The sequence below is a fragment of the Dromiciops gliroides genome, chromosome 6 (genome assembly GCF_019393635.1).
Source record: "Dromiciops gliroides isolate mDroGli1 chromosome 6, mDroGli1.pri, whole genome shotgun sequence".
Lineage (NCBI taxonomy): Eukaryota > Metazoa > Chordata > Mammalia > Microbiotheria > Microbiotheriidae > Dromiciops > Dromiciops gliroides.
Genome location: NC_057866.1, coordinates 39,006,913 through 39,030,902, shown reverse-complemented (window position 1 = coordinate 39,030,902; position 23,990 = coordinate 39,006,913). Strand labels below are relative to the sequence as shown.

General features: G+C 45.2%; 1 protein-coding gene across 1 annotated transcript; it reads right to left on the bottom strand.

Annotated features, from left to right (window-relative positions):
• Positions 1–992: 992 nt before the first annotated feature.
• On the bottom strand, positions 993–23,543 carry PAX6 (paired box 6). Its single transcript, XM_043971608.1, is given in 14 exon segments — positions 993–2,169; positions 3,051–3,201; positions 6,405–6,520; positions 6,651–6,801; positions 7,102–7,184; positions 7,587–7,745; positions 15,227–15,392; positions 16,574–16,789; positions 16,884–16,925; positions 17,734–17,864; positions 22,079–22,091; positions 22,093–22,133; positions 22,564–22,640; positions 23,350–23,543. Coding segments are annotated over 13 exon segments (1,404 nt in total). The 5' UTR covers positions 22,613–22,640; positions 23,350–23,543; the 3' UTR covers positions 993–2,083.
• Between the last annotated feature and the right edge of the window lie 447 nt (positions 23,544–23,990).

Sequence of the window (23,990 nt, the reverse complement as noted above, 5' to 3'; positions counted from 1 at the left end):
GCAAGCATGCACGCACATTTAACACATGTGCACACGTACATGCGTGCACATGCATGCACACACAGTGTGGTTTAGCAGACTCCCCAGAGTGCCAGCACTCCCAGGATACCTAGCCTTTGGCTGAAGTTTTTGGTGAATACCTTATCTGTATCTTCCGTGTTTCTGAGACAAAAACCATAAGCCTCAGAGGATCCCTTTCCCCTCTCAAAGGCCTACTTGAGTTCACACTACTAGGATTCAGAACTCAGATCCCAAGAGCAGCCACTTTAAACATGATCAAATCTGTTCTTTCCGGCAAATAACAACCGCCCAACAATGAGCCAGCTCCATCGATGTGGGAATGTTTGGCTTCAGCTGCCAATGACTGACGGCCTTTAACTTTTCCTAGCCAGTCACAATCCACATTGTGGGTGCCTGTTGATGTGTCTGTTCTCACTATTCCTTGACATGCAACATCCCCCCTCCACTCTCTAACCATACACAGCCCCACAGAAAGCCAGACTCAAATGGGAACAGCTGGAGAGTTTCAATGGAAAATGATGCCTCTTGTGCAAGTGGGGGTTGGGGGGGGAGATGGAAAGAAAGGAGAAAGAGAAAAGCAGGAGCTTTCAGGGAGTTTTGAATAAGCAAATCTACTTTTGAATATACTTCAGAGAAGCCATGGTGGAAATGGGCTGCCCACTGAAATCTGTCCAGATTGAAAATCTCAGACCTAATTCAAAAATCGAGAGCTACTTAAACATCCTGTTACCTTGTAAACTTTCTTTAGTCTGGTCTTCCCAAACCAACCATCTTGTTTATATTTCATAGGTATACATGGGCACAGATGAAACTGAGTTTCTTTGTCTAATGCATTCCTTACAAGTTTGGATGGATCTCTAAGAATTATTTCCCAGAGAGCCTTCCAGATTTAAAATAGAATCTGATTTGAAAAGAATAGTCAATAGAATATGTTACCCCAATATGGAAACAAAATTTGCACCAGCACACTATGAGGTTAAAAAGAAAATAGTATAATCAAGGAAATACAAAGGCTTTGGCATGGTTTTTACAATCAACAATGGTTAATTTTGATATGTAGTTGTGAACAACTGCAAAACACTTAAGTTTCAAACTCTTGCAAGCACTTTTAATTGATTAGAATGAATTCTAGATGCACAAAAATGATTGGACTGTGAACAGCAGTACAAGTCTAGCTAAGAACAATTAACCTTTGCTGACCAAAAAAGAAACTTAGGATGCATGAAAATGTGTATAAAACATCTATAGAGTATCCTTGTCAAATATAAATGAAATTAACTTTATTATAGAAATCATTCTGGGAGATTTCTAGGGAAGACAAATACTTACATTTTGACATAAAACAAATTGGATTATATCGAAGACACAATCTACCTTTTTATCTATCAACTTTTCTTTGAAGTTCTCTCATATCTTTTTTTCTTTTTTTTTCTTTTTTTTTTTTTTTGCACATAAACTTCATCTGTTAACAACCTTTGGGAACCCAACAGATTTTTTTTTTCTTACAAAAGTCTAGTGCGTATTGTTCCAGGTTTCATTATATGGGATGGAATGATACAAACTTGGAATGTCAGTCCATCACCTATGAACAGATTGGTAGAAGGATTCGATATATCTTGATAAAAACTCTTAAATTTGTGGCAGAATTCGTTGATCATGGCTTCCTTTTTTTTAAAACAGCTTCATGACCAACACAGATCAGAAACATCCATCCAGTCCACGTTGTTCTTTGTCATTATAACATACAAATGCTCATTTACAAATAATACACCAAAATGAATAAAAGTTTGGATACCAAAATGAAGATTTGTTCCAACTAATATAATGCCTTCTGTGCACAAAGGTCCATGGATAAAGTCTTTTTTTTTCCTCCAAGTGGTATGGTATGGTACAGAACACAGTTGTAATCCAGAAGCACTTCTGACAGGTGACCTTCCTTTATAAAATACTCCTAAAACATCCAACTGTTGTCCATATATAGTCACTGACTTAAGTAACACACATTTTTCTTTTCTTTTTCTTTCTTTCTTTCTTTCTTTCTTCTTCTTCTTCTTTTTTTTTTTTACTGTAATCGTGGCCAGTATTGAGACATATCAGGTTCACTTCCAGGAACTTGAACTGGGACTGACACTCCAGGGGAAATGAGGCCTGAAAAGGGAGAGGAAAAAAAACCCATATAAACACATACACAGAAATAAACTTTCTTGGTTGGACATGTACCAATGTGGAATTGTTTTAATCTTCCAAAATATAAAATCCACAATGATTTCTAGTATTTCAAACATATATGTATATACATATATATATATATACATACAGACATACACATATATATACACACAAACTATCTTTGAAGCCTGTATCACAAATCAACTAATATTTTTCAAAAGAGGATGAAAGAGTGGTTTGTCTTTTCAAATATTTGTGACGTGGGAAAGCATCCATACTGTGCCACAGATTCAAAATTAGAAGACCTTTCAGGGGTCGTTTAATTCAACCCTCATTTTACAGATGAGGGAACTGAGGACTGATGAGGTTATGGGTCAAAGTCACAGAAATGGGAAGTAGCAGAACAGTGTTTCACACCTAGGCTCTCCAAATATAAACCCCATGATAAGTACCATTCCACCTTTGAAAAGTATTTATTTATAAAGAAGCACAGAAATGATCAGGGAGCGTGGAAATGCATTCAGCAATCTCTGAGAACAAATAGAAGAAGCCTTAGCTATGCTTCAGAGTCTGCTGGAGGAGTGGTCCTTTGATTTTTTTTTACATTTTAATCAATTATTTTAGTATCAGATAGATACAGGGAAGAGAGACCAATCCTGACCAAGGTGGTTAAACTCAGTATTGCCTTAGTTTAGAGACTACAATAAACCCAGACAAAGAAAAAAGAAACAAAAGCTACTACCTAAAGCTATATGAACTTGAGCCTGGGAATTAACTAGAGGAGGGACCCGGCAGCAGCAGAAAGAGAAGGGTCATTCCAACTGAAAGACTAAACAGTGGGATGAGGAGGGACTACTCACCTGTTGAAGTGGTACCAGAAGTGCCCATTGGCTGACTGTTCATGTGTGTCTGCATGTGCGGGGGGGTGTAAGTATCATAGCTCCGCCCATTCACCGACGGACTTGTGGGCAACATGCAAGAGTAAGAGGAGGTCTGGCTGGGGACAGGGGGCTGTCAGGAAAAAGGAAAGGACAGTTACAGAGAAATGCCCCTGTAGTGCAACTGCATCCATTTTTAAAAAGTGGGTGTCATTTCTGGTTTTTCATCAGAATTATTGATTTAAAGCTGAAAGGAGCCTTAGAGGGTCTCTTCATCCAAATCTTTTTTTTTTTATAGGTGAGAAAATTAAAACCCAATGAAAGGAAAGGAATTGCCCAAAGTCACACAAGCTAACTAGTCAAGGGCAGAATTCAAATCCGGGTTCTCTGACTCTCAATCTATGTTGCTTCTCCTTGCACTGGTTCAACACAGTGGAACCCTATGAAAGATTGGTAGTAGATGATCGTGTTTATTAAAGGAAGCATTCACATATAGTATTTAAATACTAGAAATACAGTAGAGTTTCAATCCAACCAATGTTCATTGAACAGCTGCTATGTACCAGGCATTGATATCTATGGCTGGTGTTTTCATTGCCATTCACCATTGCAATAGCTATAAAAGCACCAGACATCCAAATGAAAACTGAAAAATCTGGATAATTGCTTTATTTTGGCATCATAATGCTTGGCATTAAGCTATATGGAATTCTGCAGATATAACTAAATAATTTTGTTTTATCTTGGAAATGTAGAGTCCTATTGATATAAGCAAAATATGTAGCCTGCAGAGGTTTCAACCGTCTGTGATGATAAAAATGAATTTTTCACTGCCCCTACAAAACACTAAATAATCAGCTTTGCAGGTCATTTACATCTATCCACAAAAACACACGCTCAAACCTGGGGAAACTCTCCCCCGCCCCCACACCACCACTTCCACCAATAATAGCAACAACTTGTTCCATCTCACCCCAAAGTGAGGGTTTTCCCCTGCAAAAGGCTTGCAAAAAGACTAGGGAATTTACTTGACATTACTGATCACAGCCGATTAAATATTCCTCGAACAGTAGAATAATGTCAATGGAATTGCAATGGGGGCAATTTAGTCATTAGGAAGTCCCAAGAAATAGCAGTTAACAGAAACTCCTCTGGTGAATTACTAATTCACTGAGTATTCTGACCACTGAGTGTCTATCTTTGTGGAGCTGTGTAAATAAAATCATTGTGGATACTCCATAATGGTTAATAAGTGCACTAATGAAAAGAAAGCCAGTTATTCCTAACTAATTAAAAAGTGCACTGACTCTACACCTCAGGGCTTCTATGTGTGAATAATAAGAATTAATAATAATCACACCTTGAGTGTATATCACACCTTTTCTTGTTCTCAGAAATCTGTCTGTCCCATGCATCATCCACTCCCCAGCTTCTATCCTCCCAGCAACCCTGCTTCAAGTCAAACTATATAAGATTCAGTGTGACTTTATTAAAACAGGAGAATTATTCTGCTAATGTCAGGTTCAGAGGTACAAACAAGCCTGGAGGATTCATCAGTCATTCCAGCATGCAACATACCAGTACTCATTACCACTAGGTAAGCTGGCTTCTGGAAAATTTCATGGCAGAGATGGTAAAAATCAATCTTCGATTTGTTAATCCCCTAATTTGTGTCAATTGGGCCACCAGCCATTAATATCCCAATGCATTCAAAATAAATATTTGAACAATTCTCCGATTATGTTCCCAAAACAGTCGCTTCAATTTTATTTCTTCAATCCAATAATTGTGTAGGCTGTGAAGCATACACCTTATGGAGACACATGGCCCTTATTTAAAAGAACACTAACAATTTTGTAGGAAACAACCCCCTGATGGGGACTTTTTTGTTGTTGTTCAGTCATTCCAGTCATGTCTGACTCTTTGTGACCCCATTTTGGGGTTTTCTTGGCAGAGAACTTTGCCGTTTCCTTCTCCAGCTCATTTTACAGATGAGTAAAATGAGGCAAACAGGGTTAAGTGACTTGCCCAAGGTCACATAGCTAGTAAATGTCTGAATCTAAATTTGAACTCAGGTCTTCCTGACTGCAGGTCTAGCGCTCTATCCACTCCATGGACACCTAGCTGATGGTTATTGAGAACACCTAGAACTGCTGGCTCCCAGGTTTACTTGTCCGAGCCCTCTCTGCGGCTCCTCTAATTATTCAAAATGGATGATCTGGGCAAATGCATGGAAATGTAGAGAACAGAACTGCCAGGAGGAAGACATATTTCTGACCCCATGGGCTAGAATACCAGACAAGGTACTAACAGGTCAAAGCAAATCCCATACTCCTATTTCCTTAGTCTACAAAAGGGCAAATGTATTTCTGCATTTTTACTTCAAATGAAATCTTTCAGTTTCTCCTATTTTGGGAAGATGCACAAAGGAAGGGAGCTCAACCACCTCTGCCATGTAAATATAAAGAAACCTCTTTCCTCCCTTACTAAATAAAACACAGGTGTCAAATGTCCCCAGAATTCCTCAATGTTCGAATCTAAATGCTGATCCCAAGAGATCACTTATAACTACACGATAACCTACAAAGTCAACGAATAATGCGCTACCAAAAAAATCCTCATTTTAGATCCCTTACACTAATCCATCTCCTTTCATTTTACAGATGAAAAAGCTGAGGACCAGAGAGGGTAAATGATTTTCCCAAGGTCCCAGATTTCAAGCTGGAGGAGACTTTGGAGGTCATCTAGCTTGACTCCTTCATTTACATTACAGATAAGGAAACTGAGACCCACAGAGGTGATGTGACCAGTTATGCCATCTCTCAATTCCTAAGCATCACTCACTCCTGAGTCTCACCCACTTCTTTCAGGCTGTGTCTACAAAGCACAAACATGGTGGGTGACCTTTGTGATGAGTCTGACTGGTCCAAGTCAGTTGTTTTTCTCTTTTAATGTAGGGGAGTGGGAAAACATTCACTAGAATAGGATCGACTGCTTTCTCTTAATTGGTTGACTGTTTTCTTGAAAGACATGATCAGTCAAATCACAGATCATAGATTTAAAGCAATAAGGGAATTTTGGAGATCGAGTAGCCCAATCCCTTCGTTTCAGAGAGGAAGAAATGGTTCTCATAAAGAAAATGACGGGGCCCAGCTTAGCTTTGGAACCAGGTCTCCTGGCTCCAAATTCAGTACTCTTTCCATGACACCACAGGTCATAATGATTTATTTGTGATGGGGGCACAGCCAGACATAACCTGAGTGAGCATTGTCTCTTATTGCCCCGCTCTTCTTTCTAGGCCACTTACTGAACAAGCACCACCACACTTCCACTTACTTGCATAGGCAGATTGTTTGCCATCGTGAAGCTGGGCATGGGAGGCAGAGCGCTGTATGTATTTGTTAGGGCTGTGTCCGTCCGACCCAACATAGAACCCGATGTGAAGGATGAAACTGCAGAACAGAAGAAACAAACAAACAAAAACAAACAAACAAACAATTGGCCTGTAATGCCACATTTCTGATAGTCACACCCTAGACTCGGTGGACTGACTGAAAAACAGATGCATCATCTCAAAATTACCAGGAGTGGTGGGTTGTGGGATTGGCTGGTAGACACTGGTGCTGAAACTACTGCTGATAGGAATGTGACTGGGTGTGTTGCTAGCCTGCCTTCTCTGGTTCCTCAGTTTTTCTTCCCTTCTCCACTTTGCCCTTCGATTAGAAAACCATACCTGAAAACAGGAAGGATGAGATGAATATAAAATATTCAAGGAGAAAAAAAAGAAAAGCTGACCCCCCCCTCTCCCTTCACTGTTTCAACCACCACCTTTCACCCCACTTCCCATCACCTCCCCCACTATCTGCAGCCAGTGAAACCTCTCAGGACAGCAAAGATTTTAGGACTGTGCAGCTGGTAAGCTGGGTCTATTGTAATTTATATAAATAAATAGTGGTAGTTAGCTGTGCCTTTGTCTTTTGCAAAGCCAAATGTGGGGATCACAAAGCATTTAATTACCCAATCCCTAGTGTACCTGTATTCTTGCTTCAGGTAGGTCTATTTTGGCAGCTAGTCTCTCTCTGGCAAACACATCTGGGTAATGGGTTCTTTCAAACTCTGGAAGAATAAGTGAGTGTTTCATTATCAATTCCAGGGCTGCCCAAGATGAATCAGCCTAGTTCTGAACCTTGAACTCAAGTCTCTCCTCTCCACCTTCATTCTCCAACCTCCCACCACTGTCCTTGGAAATGCTATTACTAAGTACCTAGAAAGACTTTCCCCATGAAAACTAAGTTAAACTTTCATTAAAATGACACTCAGAGACTGAGAAGTCAGGATAGTCAAAATCATCCTTTTATAGGAAGATTTATAGTCTTTGAATTCCCAGTATATAGGGAAAAATAAAATTCAGATAAAAAACTATTCTGCTAAAAGGACCTGACTATATTAAGTTCTCTGTATTTCAAATGTGTCACTGCCTTTGATCTACAATTTTTCTGCTTTGAAAAACTCTATCACCTTTCTCCAGAGCCTCAATTTGCTCTTGGGTAAAGGATGTCCTATTTCTTTGCAGTTTTCGCTTCAGCTGAAGTCTCATTTGGGCTTCATCTGAATCTTCTCCATTTGAGCTGATGGAATTAGTGTTCTCCCCCCCTCCTTCCTGTTGCTGGCAGCCATCTGGAACAACAACAACCAAAAAAAAAAAATAGGACATTAAGAAAAAATCAGAGTAACTCAGATTCCTAAAGGCTCATATGGTCCAGCCTCAGACTCCATCAGCAAGGTTTTCTGACAGGCTCCCTGAAACATTCCCAAGAAAGCTGTCCCCTCCAGTGAAGGGGATCTCAATGACCTGGCCTTTTATCATCTTCCACTTTAACCAAGAGGAACAAAATGGAAAGGCAGTCTCAAGAATACCATTCCTTTGTAGAACAAAAAAGACACTAAAGTAGTTTCAGATGAAAGTCATCTTTTTTTTTTTAAAGAAGCTTTGCCCAGATGCCTCACCACCAAGCTCTCTTTCCCTGTGGAATTTATTTACCTATGGCTACATTAAAAATAAGTGACGTTCAGCATTTCAGATTATCCATAATCAGTAATTCCGAGCTAATCAATTAGATGTTGATAGGTTTGCAGAAAATGCTATTAAGAAACCAAACCAAGCTTGTAATCTTTTTTAAAAAATATTTATCTAGTTTTTATTTGAATTCTGCACAGTCAATTTCATTTTAAAGGTTGTGAATTTGGAAGTGCTCGCTTTGTTCTCTAGTTTTATTCAACTATTGTATGAGTGTGTATTGCCTTGACACCTATTACTGAGCACAGCTGTAATTATATCATCACCAAGAACAGGCTATAATTGCTGAAAATGGAATTTTATATTTAGATAAAAGGACTGTCCATTCTTTGTAATGTGTTGCACCAGAGAAAAGTAAGATTTCTTTTAAAATTTCAACGTGTAATTTTTAAAAAGAAATAGTCGAGAGTTCACTAACTAGCTAAATATGCTACCCCACAGCTGAGCCCCTTGGCATGTCATTTAAGTGGTACATTTTTAATTAGGGCATTTCCACCACTTTTAATGTAATTTCTATCATTAAACAAGGGAAAGTTTTTTTATTATTATTATTGTTCCCCCCCCCTCCCCTTTGCTGGTGGACAGTGTGTGTACTTGGACTAGTTGTCTGTGGGTGCCTGGGAAGTCCCTCAACCTAATGATAACTACAGGGAGGGAGAAGATGGACACTGAAGGTAGGGATGGTGGAGGGGGACTCCCTAGAGAGGACCCCCCATCCCCCAGCTCTGCTTTGCTTTCTCCTTCTTTGTCCCTAGCTCCCCTCCGAGGACACTAAAGGAGGCCTCCTCCTCCCCCTAGCCCTAGTCCTTGAAGGCTGGGGCTGCTGCTTGGGACAGCCTCTGCTCAGGGGCTGGGGGGCCCGGGGGCCGAGAGGACTACTGGGGTGGGAATCGACTTCTCCAGGAATATCATTTATAACCGGGGACAATAGGCTGCGTGTTCAAAGCGATGGGGGAATTGTGACAGGATCTAGTGGGATCTTTTCAGGCGCTCTGAAATGTTTTAAAACCCCAACTTTCTCCCCCATTTAAACAGGCGGATTCATCGGCACTGGTCACCATATGGGCCTCGGGAGATCTATTGAGATGACCACCAACACTTGAATAGCTCGGGGCTGCTTTTCACCGGCGCACAAAGCCCGGGGAGTAAGGGAAACTATTAAACTCCCGGGGCAGGAGCGTTGGCAAACTTTCGTGGGCAGAATTTGGAGGCCACAATGAGAGGGGACAACAAAAGGATTCTCTTGAGGCGTGCAGCGGGCCACATTGTGTTACAAGCAGCCCAGTCAACAGACTTTTCAGTGAAGTATGTTAACCTCTCTGCTCTACTATCATTAATCACTGTCCCCTGAGCTGGGCTCCTCAATGCTGTTTAGGGGGCTTGCTTTTCTATAGGGAGGAGGAGGAAGGGAAGAGAAGGGGGAGGGAAACGAAGGGGGGGGATACGAGAGGGGGGAAAGAGAGGGGAGAGGGAGAGAGGGGGGGGGCAAACTTGTGAATAGAGCACCTCTCTGAACATCTCCATAGTGTGAGCTGTTTACTCTATAGCAAGAAACAAAAGAGATGGGGGTGGAGGGAACTACTTGGCTAAGATTAGATAAGCTTCAACTCCTGCATTAGGATACAAGTGTCTGTTTTTATTTACTGCCCAAAGTTAGCATGACTTTTTAAGTGGTTTTCAGGGGAAGAATTCAAGTGTCTCCTTGTTTTTTGAATGAGAGAGAGAGAGAGAGAGAGAGAGAGAGAGAGAGAGAGAGAGAGAGAGTGCTAGAGGAAAGGAGAGGGCTATGGAAAGGAGAAGAGAAAGAGGAAAGGGAAGAAGAGGAAAATAAAAATGGAGAAGGGATAGGAAGGAGGAGGGAAGGAACGAGGAGAAGAGGAAATGGGGAGAGGGGGCAGAAGAGAAATATTACAAGTAGCCTATTAGCCTCCTCATAATTTCCTCTTTCTGAATCAGAGTTTCCAGACAACCTTTTCCCAAATGAAAAAAGTTCTTGAATATTCTGATTGGGATGAGTAGGATGGGGTGCTCCCCTCAAATTCCTTCATAAAATCCTAAGACTGGAAGCTGGAAGCAAATCTAAGGCAAGGAAGAACTGATATCTGGGTTGTGAGAGAATGAGGTGGAGTGGGGAAAGAGGTCTCTTTCCTTATCACCTCTTCCTGACTGCTCCCTCCAAGAAGTTTTGCCTTTTTGCTCTCATTAGGACTTAAGCCTTTCTTAAGCTAGGCTTAAGTCCTTTTCCTTATTTGACGTTTACTTTCCTAATTTGAAATATGGTTTTAAGGGAATCTGGGAAAAGAGCATGTTGTTTCTCTGTCTCTGTCTGTCCTTTCTTTTTTTTTCATCTCCATCTTCATTTCCCCAACCAAGGTTAGACTAAGATTGAGCAGCATCTACAGTGACTTGGAGTTTAAATGTATATCCAGCTGTTCTGGGGGCAAGAAGGGAAGACAAATTGGGAGACTGAAAATTTTAAGACTTTTTTTTTTTCTCTTTTAAAGAAAAGAAGAGGGAGTGACACCAAGGAAACAAGTCATTTGGGGAGGATGATTTTTTTTCCTTCCCAGTCATTTGCCACTTCCCAAGGTCCTAAGCCAAGACTATTTATCTATTCCATTATTTACTTATCTCTTTAAAATCCACTTTACTTCCAGTCTTTACAATTGTTTAGAATTTGGAAGGGGGGATATCTACTCTTTACTGTTCTTTTACTTTTTTTAAAAGCCTATTTTTAAAAGTCTATTTACAGAAAGGAAACTAAAAGTTCCCTCTCAAATTCCAAATATTATAAACGTGACAGACAATTAAGATCTTTTCCTTTAAAAGACTCTTCAGAGGCTGCCAACGAAAAGCCTTCATTGGTAGCATTCTGCTTGCTATTATCCCTATATCTAGCTGGAGGAAGAAGAGAAGGAGGATGAAAAGAAAGAGGAGAAAAGGAAATTTAAAAAAAGAGAAGAGGAGAAGGAGGAGAAGGAGGAGGAAGAGAAGAAGAAGAAGAAGAAGAAGAAGAAGAAGAAGAAGAAGAAGAAGAAGAATGAGGAGATGAGGAGGGGGCAGAGAAGAAGAAAAGGAGGAGGAGATAAGGAAGAGAAGGAGGAGGAGGAGGAGAAAAAGAAGAAGAAAGGAGGAGGAGAAGAAGGAGGAGGAGGAGAAGAAGGAGGAGGAGGAGGAGAGGAAGAAGAAGAATCACCCCTGGGTTTCTTAGTGTCTCAATCAGTGAGGAGGAAAACAAGCCAAAAAAAAAAAAAAAGATAGCAAACCAATCTCGGCACCTTTCAGCTACGGAACGCGGATCAAAACATTGCAGCATCTGTTGAAAGAGAAAGTGTCTAAATCCTATCGAGGGCTCCGGTATTATAAAGTCGGAGGGGGGGTGGGGGAGGTTGGCGGAGATAAGAACAAGTGCCTCAGTGATCCCTGAAACCGCTAAATCACTGGAGAATTTCTGCCCGATAGACTTGTCTCTTTTTGTTCTGCCAGGCTGTGTCGTCATTATTTTATTCACTGCCGCATGGCGTTTATCAGATTGAAACCATATTTGTCCCCCTCTGAGACCTAACCTCGCCTTATGCTGCGGCAGCGATGGACTCTTAAAACCCAGTAACGTAGTCCGGCCCAGGCAGCGGGGAGAGCGTGGGGGAAGGGAAGGAGAAGCCCAGGAAGGGGACGGGTAAGGATAGGGGTGAAGGCATTTCCACCAGCAAGCAAAACTGGTCCCCTGGATGTCCGATCTGAGTCCTCCTCCTAGGCGCTTCTGGGCGGGTCCCGGGGGGGGGGGGGGTTCAGTCCTAGCTGCTGCCCCTGATCCCGCGCCTGCGCCAGTGCGGGTTCGTACACACTTTGCGGGTTGGCGGAAAAGTGTGGACGCACCTGAAACCACTCTCTACCTCCTGCTCTTCACCTCCACTTTCATCTCCCACCCTCCTTCTGCCGCCACCAGCCCATCTTTTCTGTTCTTGGGGATCCGGAGAGGACCACTGAGTCACCTGCTATCTCCATTTCCTCCCTAGGTGTCCAGAAGTCAGAAAGGAAACTGGGCTGGTCCCTACTACGACCAGTGTCTTAGCACACAGTAAACGTTCAATAAATGTTTTTTGTTTGTTTGGTTTTTTTAATTCGTTCGTGTCAGTTCTGAGTTTGGTCCAATCGTGACCCTTCAGCCCTAGCTCACTTGGAAGGAAATGTCTACTGTTCTTCGGGTCTCTTCCTTGCCCTCCCTAGTCCCCAGGCCAGTTTTCTACATGGGGGCCCAAACCTGAGTCCTACTAACAAACAAGCCCCTGGGATACTAGCTTACAACCCACAAATAGGGGGCAACCTAGTAAGAGAGGGAAGAAAAATAGGGTACATTCACGCAAAAGGGGAGGTTACAGCTCCCCCTTTTAGGTAAAGGGCATCTCTCCCGATGAAGAGGTGGAGACACGGGAGTGGGAGGGGACGTAGTGTCCCGTGGGGTTTCCAAATGCCAGGGTAGGGTGGAGGAAGAAAAAGGTGAGGCGACTTGCCCCGAAAGGAAGCATGACTCGGCTTTCTGTGAGTGTGTCTGGTCCGTGGACACCTTGAGTGTGTCCCGAATGCGTGTCAGACGGTATGTTGGAGGGTGTGTGCTGTCAGCTGAAGAGGGCCAGAGTGGGGAAAGTAGGTTAGCGAAAAGCAGAGAGAAGGAGACAACATGGTAGATGGAAAAACGGATCGACAGGGATGGGGCGAGGGGGCTACAGAGACAGGGAAACGGTACGGGGAGAGACAGATGGGGGAGAGAGGAAAAAAGAAGGAAGAGAAGACAAAAAAGAAGGGAACGGGGAGAGAAGGGAAGGAAGGGAAAGGGAAGGAAGGGAAGGCAAGGGAGAAGGGGCGGAAAGGGGCGGGGAAAGAAAGGAAAGAGCAGTGAAGGGGAGGGGAGAAGGGAAGCGAAGAGAGAAGGGAGGGGAAACAAGGGGAAGATGAAAGGGAGGGAGAGAGGAGGGAAGTGGAGGGAAGGAAAAGAAAGGGAAGGAAGGGGAGAGGAAAAGAGGGAAGGGCAAGGAAGGAAAGGGAAGGGGAGGGAGGGAAAGGGGAGGAGAAGAGGAAAGAGAAGAGAACAAGACAGAACAGGAGAGGGGAGAGAAAAGCAGGACGCTGGTTGTCATTTGGGTGTTTAACAACGGGAGAAGTTAGAGAAATCTCCCAAACACCTAAAGGCAGACAGAGATGGCTGGCGGGACTGAGCTGTAAGCTCTGGGGACAGCTGCTTTCCTTCCTGTTCGTTCTCCTTACACCCCTGCCTTAGAACAGAGCGGCCTCTCCTGGCCGTGCATCCCAGACCGAGCAGCATCTAGGTGTCCCACGGGTTCGAATCTCGGGCTGGAGGTGGGGGGAGAAGGAACCCGGGTGAGCATTGCCAACCCTCCTAGGGGTGAGTTGAGAGCCCTAGCCCATCTTTAAGACCTTCCAATCCTCAAAGGGTAGAGACGGTGGACCGAAAAAAAAAGTGAAAACTTGCTCCCTATCTTTCCAGTGTCCTTCCTATATTGTCTTCTGCTCTTAAAGCTGACACGTCTAATTGGCAAGCGGCGCCACAGCGTGTCCAGGGGTCTCCTGTGGAACATTTCTACAGCTGTCTCCTTCAACTAGACGCTTATTCATGTCGCCTTAATGAGAAACAAAACGCTCTCTAATGAGCAATTACATAGCGACAGGATTGTTCCCATAACAAATTCTTCCAAGTGACAGAAGCATCCTTTGTAGCAGATATTTCGCATACTGTTACTGATTTTCTCGTTCCCTTTCCGCGTCCCTCGGGGGGCGGAGGCACCCCCAAAGCGGCTTGTGGGACAACCAGCCTGGCCAGCTCCCCGGAGGGCGCCACTCCCCTGCCTAGCCAGCTCAGGTCAGCCCAGCCTCCCCTGACCTGGAGCCCCCCGGGCTTAGTCATGCTCCCGGGAGTGCGACGCCACGTCCCATTATCCCACATATTATCTCCCTGTCACAGGGACAACAAATCCTGATTAATCTTCGGGAGAAAACAGTTTTCTATTTTTGGCCAAACTAACTCAGTTCACCTAAGGGGGGTGGGGGTGGAGAGAGGACTAGAGGGACCCGGGCAATCTGCGCCTCTCCCACTTTTTTCTCCTGGGCTGGGGCTGGATGCCCCTCTGCCCCACTCAGCAAAGGTCAGTGCCTCCACTAAACCCTCCTCTTCCCAAAAGGTCAGGCTTCAATTGGCTAGTAGAGGCCTTCCAGCGATCTATCCTCAGATCCAGGTGGTTTTCCACCACTATTTTTCCTCTCCAGGAAGAGCGGTATAAGAACAGCAGCAACTGGGTGGGTGGATGAGGGGTGGGGGGAAGGGAATGAAAGAACGGGATAGGGCTGGGGCTGAAAGGCGTGGGACTGATGTTCTTTTTGACTAAAGGAAAACAGATTCACACTCCTCACTTCTCCACTAGCTCTGGAGTTCCCGCAACTCCCAAACCGCATCTCCCTCCGCATCTTTCCATATGGTCCCTACTCACAGTCACATAATTTGTCAATTACTGTAAAAAGCAAAATGATACAATTATGTTTACCTCACAGTCTGTCAGTATGTTAACTTGTCACACTCCTACAGCAAAGGGGCTCTCGATGCATTTTAATGGAAAATTTAAATAGAGAACCACGTGGTTGGCTCTTATACGCACACTCACATGAACTCTCTCTCTCTCTCTCTCTCTCTCTCTCTCTCTCTCTCTCTCTCTCTCTCTCTCTCTCTCTTACTCCTCCTCCCAAACTGACCCCAACACATCCCTCTCCTGTAGCCCGCTCCTTCCTTTTCCCTAGAGGCAAGTCTTCAGTGAGCACCCGCCTTCCAACCCTTTGCTCCAAGTCGCCCCATTTTGCCAGGAGCAGGTCTGGAGTCGAGCACTGTCCTGGCTTCTTGCCTGCCTTAGCTCCGCTCAGGGGCATCCGCTTTCTTTTTGTGACAGTTCCTTCTGCCCGGCTCAAAAAAAATAATAATAACAAAACAAAACAAAAACAAAAACGGAGTGGGAGAGATCGAGGGAAAGGGAACCAGGCTGGATACAAGGAGACCGCGAGCTCCGAATGTGTGCTTTACCTGGTGTAGGTTGCCCTGGTACAGAAGTCCCCGGATACCACCCTGGGCGGGTGCCCCAGCTTCCTGTCTGCCCATTCAGCATTCTTAGTTTATCATACATGCCGTCTGCGCCCATCTGTTGCTTTTCGCTAGCCAGGTTGCGTAGAACTCTGTTTATTGATGATACCTGTGAATGCAACCAAAAGCAGACCCCATGAAAGTGTGTTTTTAAAAAACGACAACACAAACTCGAGTAAAGTTTAAAATAACTATCCCCACCACTTTGCCTTAAAATACAATATCGTTCTTTCACTACTCTGCCCCTCTTCCTTAGACCCCATGACAGTGCTCAGATTAATACTGAACATCACCATTGCTATCAATCAGGGATGCCCCTAGATAAGCAGAGAAGAGAGGGTCCTACTTTAATATTTTACAGGGCATTAGCAAAATTTGCCATGTTTCAAGATTCTCTGAAAAAAATGCAAATTTTAAACTTTCTTTGGTTTTCTTTTGTTGTGGTGGTGGTTGGTTTGTGTCTCTCCCCCCCCCCCCAAGAATGATTGTGGGGGCAATTTGTGAAAAGTTTGGGCACATAGGTTTGGAGTTCTATCTCTCCCAGTCTATGTTCAGCACCATTCTCCCCTACTCCTTCCCCAGTCAAATAAAGAGTGGAGATTTTTTTTTCTTTTCCCTTTCCTTTGATGGTGGTGGAGGAAATAAATTGCACTCTCTGTCTATCTCCTGGGCTCCCCAGTCGTATTACCTGGCAGCATACAAATCACATGAACTTCCCAAACCCCGATCATTTTTAGAACAGGGCAAAAGAGACTATATCTGCCTCATAAAGACCCAGGTACCCAGAAACAGGGGAGGGGTCCAGAGTTGAAGAAAGGGAGGGGAGGAAGAGAAGGAGGAGGAGGAGGGGAACGGGAAGAAGAAGGAGAAGGAGAAGGAGGAGGAGGAGGAGAAGAAGAAGGAGGAGAAGGAGGAGGAGAGGAGGAGAAGGAGGAGGAGAAGAAGGAGGAGGAGGAGGAGGAGAAGGAGGAGGAGGAGGAGAAGAAGAAGAAAGAGAAGAAGAAGAAGAAGAAGAAGAAGAAGAAGAAGAAGAAGAAGAAGAAGAAGAAGAAGAAGAAGAAGAAGAGAAGAAGAGGAGGAGGAGGAGGAGGAGGAGGAGGAGGAGGAGGAGGAGGAGGAGGAGGAAGAGGAGGAGGAGGAGGAAGAGGAGGAAGAGGAAGAGGAGGAAGAGAGAAAAGAAGGAAGGGAGAGGGGAGAGAGGGAGGGAGAGAGGAAGGAGGGAAGGGTAGGGAAGGAAAGAGAGAGACCGAAGAATGAGTGCCAAGGGGTTGCTTCGGTAAGTGAACTTACGCTGGGTATGTTGTCGTTGGTACAGACCCCCTCCGACAGTAATCTATCTCGGATTTCCCAAGCAAAGATGGACGGGCACTCTCGCTTATACTGGGCTATTTTGCTGACAACTTCAGGAGTCGCTACCCTGGGTTTGCTACCTCCTATGGCTCTGGGCCTGATGGAGCCGGTCTCGTAATACCTGCCCAGAATCTTACTCACACATCCATTGGATACCTGCATAGGGGAAGCGGACAGAAAACCACATTATTAATAATTTCAAGACAAAAATAAAATTGTTTAAGTATGCATTAAACAAGGACAAGCTTACGTTTTGATTGTCCAGCACTTGGACTTTTGCATCTGCATGGGTCTATAACACAAAAATATACCTTCAATGGTATGAGAACTTACTTTAGAGAGTTTTTTTTTCTTAAAATTACATTTGTGGCCCCTAAACACTACAAATGTGATACTTTAAAACATCTGGAATTTTAAAAAACCAATGTTCAAAGGTTCTTAAAAAATAACAAAAACAAAACTACTCTATTCATCCCTGCCTGAAGATGAACAAAAACTAAATTAGTCGTCTTTGACTGAGTCTGCTTACAATCAATATGTTTGTTTGTCAATGGGCAAAAAGGGAAAATAAACTGAAAATTGATGGTTGCGGTTTCCATACTGAACGTGCCCAGGAGAGATAACGGGATCGGGGGCCAAGCAGCTTCGTCTTTATAATCTAATAAATCTATATTTCGTAAATAATAAGTAAAGTCAAGGGCACACAGGGATCTTGAAATCCGAATTAAGTATAGGGAACAACTGAAATGATATCAGTTTATATAATCCCGTTTATTACAGTTCACTAACTGTAACGAGAATAAATCATTTAATCAAATGAAAATAGATGGAATATATCTATATATCTATATCTATATTTTTAAAAAAGTAAGTAAAGGTCTCTTTTTTAAGCAGATGAATAATTGTATGTAGCTGACCCAGGTTGAAAAGGTAGTCGGGGTAGGGTGGGTGAGGGAGACAGGAAAGGGGGTGGGGGCAGGGCGGGGTACAGGGAGTAGGGGCAGGGGTCCGTAATTAAAGCTTTTACGGTAAAAGATGGAGAGAGTGCGTTCAGAGCGGTGGTCTTTGGAAGCAAGTGGGGAGGCGTAGCCGAGGATCACCTGCAGAATTCGGGAAATGTCACACGGCCGGGCCCCGCTGTGAGCTAGTTCCACGATCTTCTGGCGGGTGGAATCTGGCAGTGGCCGCCCATTGACAAATACACCACCGAGCTGATTCACTCCACTGTGACCTAGGAGAAAGAAAGCAGAGAAAGGCAGAGGGATAGGGACAGGGAAGGGGAGAAAGGAGGACAAGGAGGAGAGAGAGAGAGAGAGAGAGAGAGAGAGAGAGAGAGAGAGGGGAAAAAAAACAACAAAAAATAGCATCCTCAGCTACCTGCGAATCCATGACAACCTCAACCATCAGGTTGCTGCTATTGATCAAGGACAACAGAAAAATGCATTCTTCCATCACATCCAACACAGCCATGCATCTAAAAGCAAATATCCCAGTTCTATCAAACCCCCTTGCAGCTTCGTCTGGGCACCCAGGAAGACAATTCCCGTTTATCACCGGTATTTTTCAGCCCAGAAAGTCGGAGACAGCTGAAGGAACCAGTCGGAACATTCTGCCCACTTCACTCCGCCCTCAACCCTCGAAACCCCGAGCACAGTTAAGTATCCCTGGCGATCATTCTCCAGATGCTGTGCTCCCTCATTTCAAGATTAGATGGCCTATTCACCCATCTCTGGACTCCTGAAGATTTAGCACTCCATATAACAATAACAAAATAATAAACTTCCCTCCGAGCCTCCCCTACAAGCACTCTGTCTAGAAGTTTTGAGTCAATAAAATTCAAGGTAATATTCTAAATATGTGAGGGGAGGTCACATTTCTTTTTTAATATGAAGAGAAAGAGAAGAGAGGAGAAGGGAGGAGTATATTTTTTCCAGACTACCATCTTCTCTCTCCAACTTGGGCACCAAACCTACACCCACCGAGCGACCATTCCTTCTCAGCTCCTACACTGCAGCCAAGACACAGAATCAAAACTCTAACTGACCAAGGGCAGAATTATTCAGATCCCTAACTCTCCTCCAACCCGCCACCAAAAGGTGCGAGAACCGAAAGGCGTCCAGGGGCTGAGGAATTGCTTAGTTTGTAGCTGATACTTTAGCTGACCGTTACAGTTGTCCCAAAAGCAGAGGATAGAAAGAAAAGAATCAAACCGAGAAAAAGAAGGGAAAGAAAAGGAAAAAATTTCCACGAAAAGCATCCTTCTCCCCCCTCCATTTAACTGCCCCCTTACAGCCCAATAATAATACACACAAATCCCCTTCTTTTTCCGTTCTGTAGCCTCAACTCCACTTTCTGATCTCGAGAAATGTGGTGGCTTCCTATCTCCTGCTCGAATTCCCCAGGAAACCCTCGGCGTCCCAAAACAGCGAATTGCATTTGCAACCTCCTTAAAATCTCCAACCTGGAGCCCCGACTCTACAGAGAAACCCTTTTAGGAAAAGCTCTGAGTGTCTCTCTTCTTCTCTCCTTTCCTCTCCTCTGCTCTCCTCTCTTTGGAGACTCCTGATAAATGGACTCTAGGAGCCTGGGCTTCTTAGCAATAAATAAGCTCTAAATATAGAAGAGGGGGGAAAATATGATGAGCCTCTCTGACATTTGTCTTTAAAATAAAACTAGCTGCACGTCAAGTTTGAGCTTAATTTCTGGAAATAGGCGGAAGTCGCTCCGGATCATGCATGGAAGGCTAATTGAAAAGATCAGTCGGAGCACTTGTGGCAGACCTGTCACTTTATGACAGTGCTCCGCTCCTGGAAATTGCATCGTCACGACAAATAGTACCATGATAAAACGACCCTTTCTGTCCCTATTTGGATATCACTCAGACGAGATGGGACTCTACTGGTTTCGCCTTCCAGGGGAGCCGCGTTCTAAGGGTAGCCACGGGCTCTGCGCGGACATAACCGAGGGGGTGCGCTAGCCACTCACTCGATGCGAAGTGACATGCAGATTGGATGTTTGAACGTGGAGCCAGTCGGGCCCAGCGCTAGAGCAAACTGCAATATTACACCCAACCCAGGCCTAGATAGGGACATTCGATTTTGTCTTTGCTGTCCCTCTTCTATCCCACCCCCTCCCTGGTTAGTCTCTGCTTCCAGCACTCATTATCTAAGGAGTACCCTCGCTAAACCCTTCTCTAGATATTGGGACTTTAGTCCCCGGTACATCACATCTTTTCTCCCTGAAAATGAGAGATGAAGAAGTAGCATGAGAAAAAGAAAGAAGGGAAGGTGGGAGGAGAGGGAGGGAGGGAGGGAGAGAGAGAGAGAGAAAGAGAGAGAGAGAGAGAGAGAGAGAGAGAGAGAGAGAGAGAGAGAGAGAAACCCAAAGCAAGTAGATAGAGAAAGATGCCACTTTTTGCAAGCGAGGCCACCCCTTCGTCTCCCCCAAAGTGATCCTCTGGGCCCGAGGTGCTCTCCCAAGCTGGGTCCTGGGAAGGTTGTGGGGCCAGGGCACCTTTCCCAGCATGGAAATAGCATCGGTGAAAGCCGGGCCCTAAGTTCCCCTAAAGAGGTTAAGCCTTAATCATTGTATCATTTCCCTGGGGAGGAGTGTAGTTCTCTCCCAGTGGCGATGATTATGCGCCTTGTATTCTATTGCGAGGCATCTAATAGGAAAACATATGGTGTCAATTTGGCGGCTCCGCGCCTAGCACACACCCAGGAGCGAGGCGCACAAAGCCCGGTCCGCCCGCCCGCGACCCCGCGGCCAAGTCGGGGCTGCGCCCGGTCGCGCCCAGGAGGCCCCAGCGGCGCGGGGAGAGCTCACACTGGGGCCGTGCGAAGGCATCTGCTATTAACATAAACTCCCCTCGCCACATCAAAGCCAAGAGCAGCCAGGAATAGGGAAAGGGAGGGAAGGAACGAGGAGGGAAGGAGCGGGTGGAGGAAGAAAGTGAGGCCTTCCTGGACCAAAGGCACAGGTGCCTCCCCGGATCGGGTCAATCTTCCGCCCAAGCCCCAGCACGCTCCGTCCGAACCTCAGGCACCAGATCCTCTGCGTTCCCAGGGCCTTTGCTGCGGACTGGGGACTCCCCTCGTCCCTTAACTACAAATCCCTCCCCAGGGCTTTGAACAGCCTTGAAACATTACCAAAGGAGGCTCAGAGCTCAGGGGGAAGAAAGAAGAGGGTGGAGTGGACGAGGACCCCCGCACATAGCCCACATCAGAGCTGGAGGGAAACTTACTAGGGAAGTCCACAGGCCTGTTCAAGACTTTGGGCAGAACAGATCAGGGTGGGACCAATGGCAGAGTAGAGAAATGTGGGCTCTTGCCACAAGTTCTCAAACTCTCCCTCCCGTCCGTTAGCTCTGCTGTCCTGAACCTAGAGCCGTAGGTTATCCCATTCTGGATCTATTCTGAGCGTGGACTGAGTGCAGTTTTGACTGCCGATTTAGGGCCGCTCAGTTCCTGGCAAGCTTGCCTTCTCCTCGCCAGACACTTGCCGGCGTTTACAATGGGAAACCGGGTCCCTCAAACTTCCTTCCCATCGCAGCAAAAGGGCCTGGAAGCGAAGGAAGAGAAGATTGGGGGTGGAGAACTCTCCCTGAATTTACTCTACGTCTGGGAGCCTAATACAGGTGATACTAGGACCCCGACAATCCTAGCCTGGGTGCCCAACTGGTCCATACTGAAATACAGAAAACGGCTTCTTTTCTAGAACCAGAAAAACTCCCTCACCTGATCTTCCATGAGGGTCAGTCACCACTACCAGCAGTATGTCTTTCTTCCTGGTCCTCTCGAGGCAGGGGAACCAACTGTCCCTCTGAGGGAGTTGAGCACTTTCATTGCTCCCCGTAACCCCTCTGTGAGGTCTGAGATGCCCACTTTCCCTTCTCTTGCAAATCTCCTAGGATTGCCCCAGGATGACACCAACCACAGAGGATTGAGGAAAGTCCGCGTGTGGCATCCCTATGACGCCCCTCTCTTCCTGCAACCTGGAGAAGCTTGCCCCAACCCGCCCAGGCCAACTCAGTCTGGAGCTTGCCACTGGGTACGGTCGGTAGTAAAGCAGTTTTCAATTGGGTTTTAGGGCTAGTTCGTTAGTGGATAACAGTTTCAGCGAACCTTGGACAGCAGTTTCTGACAGCCCGGGTTGTTTTCACAGAAGCTGAGATTGCGCCCTCAAAAAACCCCAAACCAAATAAAACAACAAAAAAACTCCACAAACCAACGACCCCCCCACTCCCCCACCATAAAAAACTAAATGCTAGTCTCCAGCTTGTACTGAGACGGCAGCAGGGCCCAGCAGCCCACGGGCGGGTCTGGTCAGGCTCCTTCAGGTCTTCTACTTCTGTTACCACCACCCGGCTCCTACGCTTCCTCCAATCTGGATCCCCTAATCTGAGGCGGCTCCCGAGGTCCGCAAAGAAAGACCAGAAACACTTACTGTTCTGCATGGTGGCTTGAGGCAGCGGGATCCCACGTGGCTCGGTTATAGGGCTCTATTGGCAATAAAACAAGCATTAATCAGGAGTTTCAGGGTTCAGGGTAGGCCTAGCTTAGCGCTAATGGAAATACGTCTTGCAGAGAGTGGGAGATATAGTCTGTACTAATAAATTTATAGCTATGACCACATGGTGACAAATGAAGATCACCAATATATACTCTCCAGTTCATGCAAATTTTGCCTCCTTCACTTTTTTTTTCTTAGAAATAAAATTATCCCCGTCTTTCACAATTCCTCAGAGCATTTAACCCTTTGGTCAGATGGCAACATGCATCTGTTCTTTAAGTTTTTCTTTCTTTTTCTTTCTGTCTGTCTTTCTGCCAATGGAGCCTTCTGCATGGGCAACTTATTTTCTTCCCTCTCCCCACCTTCTTTTGGTGTTTTTAAAACTTCAGAACAAGGACTCCTTCCCTCCCCAAACTTGCCTGAGATCTGGGATGACTGTCCTCTCTTACAACGTGAGGACTTACACATCTGCACGTCCCTAGTTAAAGTCTTCCCCCTAAGGCAAAGAGGAAAGAAAAAACAAGTATATTTCAAAGTGTCATTGAGCCAGGTTCTCAAAGGTCTACCTCACAAAGAGACAAGCTAAAGCCCAAGGTTCCAATGAAGCATTCGCAGAACAACCAAACAGCAATGAAACCCCAAACCCAAGTTCTCTCCTCTCCCCACCCCCCATGCACAAAAAGTCTTGGGACTAAAGAAGAGGCTCCTTTTGCTTGACTCTAAAAAGGAGTTGGAAACTCAGAAATTATTTTAAAATGCCACGAGGGAACCAAGATAAAGAGGAAGAGAGAGGAGAAAAAATAAATTAGAGACAAGAAAACAGAGGAGAAAGAAAGAAGACTAAGAGTAAAGTGAGAAGATAGAGGGAGAGGAGGGAAGGGGTGAGCTGAAGAAAAGAGAAAGAGGGAAAAGGAGAACAGAAGAGCAGAAGAAAAGGGAGGAGGAAGAGTGAAAGAAAAAGATATGGAAAAAGAAAGGCAGAAGATGAAAAGGAACAGGAGGAAAGAAATGGAGAAACGAGAAGAGGAAGAAGAAAAAAGCAAGAGAAAAGAAAAGAGAAAAAGGAGTTTTTTTAAAAAAAAGATCCATAGAGGAGAGAAAGAAAAAAAGGAGCTGGAGAATTGAGGGAGAGGAGGAAGAGAAAGAGGAGAAAAGGCAGGGAGGGACGGGGGGAGGGAAGGAGGAAGGGGAAAGGGGGTTAATACCTGTTTGCTTTTTGAAGGGGATGTCTGGGCGAGGTTGCCAACCAGCCAGGCCAGGGCCTAGGCCTTGGGAACTGCCTAACTTCCCATCAGCCGGGAGGCGCAGGCCTTAAGGAAACTCAGCCCAGCTTCAGGGCTTCTCTTTCTCCTTCCTTCCCAGCCTCTTGGGCCCCAATCTTCCTACCGGCAATCGGAACCCAACACTGCTGCTGCTGCCCCCTCTCCCCACCCCCTCCTCTCCCCGCACCCCTCCCGTCTGGCCTCTCTCTCTCTCTCTCTCTCTCTCTCTCTCTCACACACTCTCTCTCTCTCTCTCTCTCTCTCTCTCTCTCTCTCTCTCCCACCCCCACTCCTGGGACTTTTAAAGTGGAGCTCCCAACTTTTTTCCCCCAAACTCCACTTATTGTGATTAACTTCTTTTTTGGTCTTTAGATCTTCCCCCTCCTCACTGTACTGTGACACACGCTGTCTACCTCGCCTCAGTGCTCTAAAAAGTAAGAACGGGAGGGGGTGAGAACTGGTCAACAAAGCCGACAGACGGGGAACAATGACTCCTATTCTCCTCCTCTCCCCAAACCCAAAGAGCCAAACCGAGCCTCCCTCACCGGCAACACAGCTTCCATCTGAACGGACCAACAACCCAC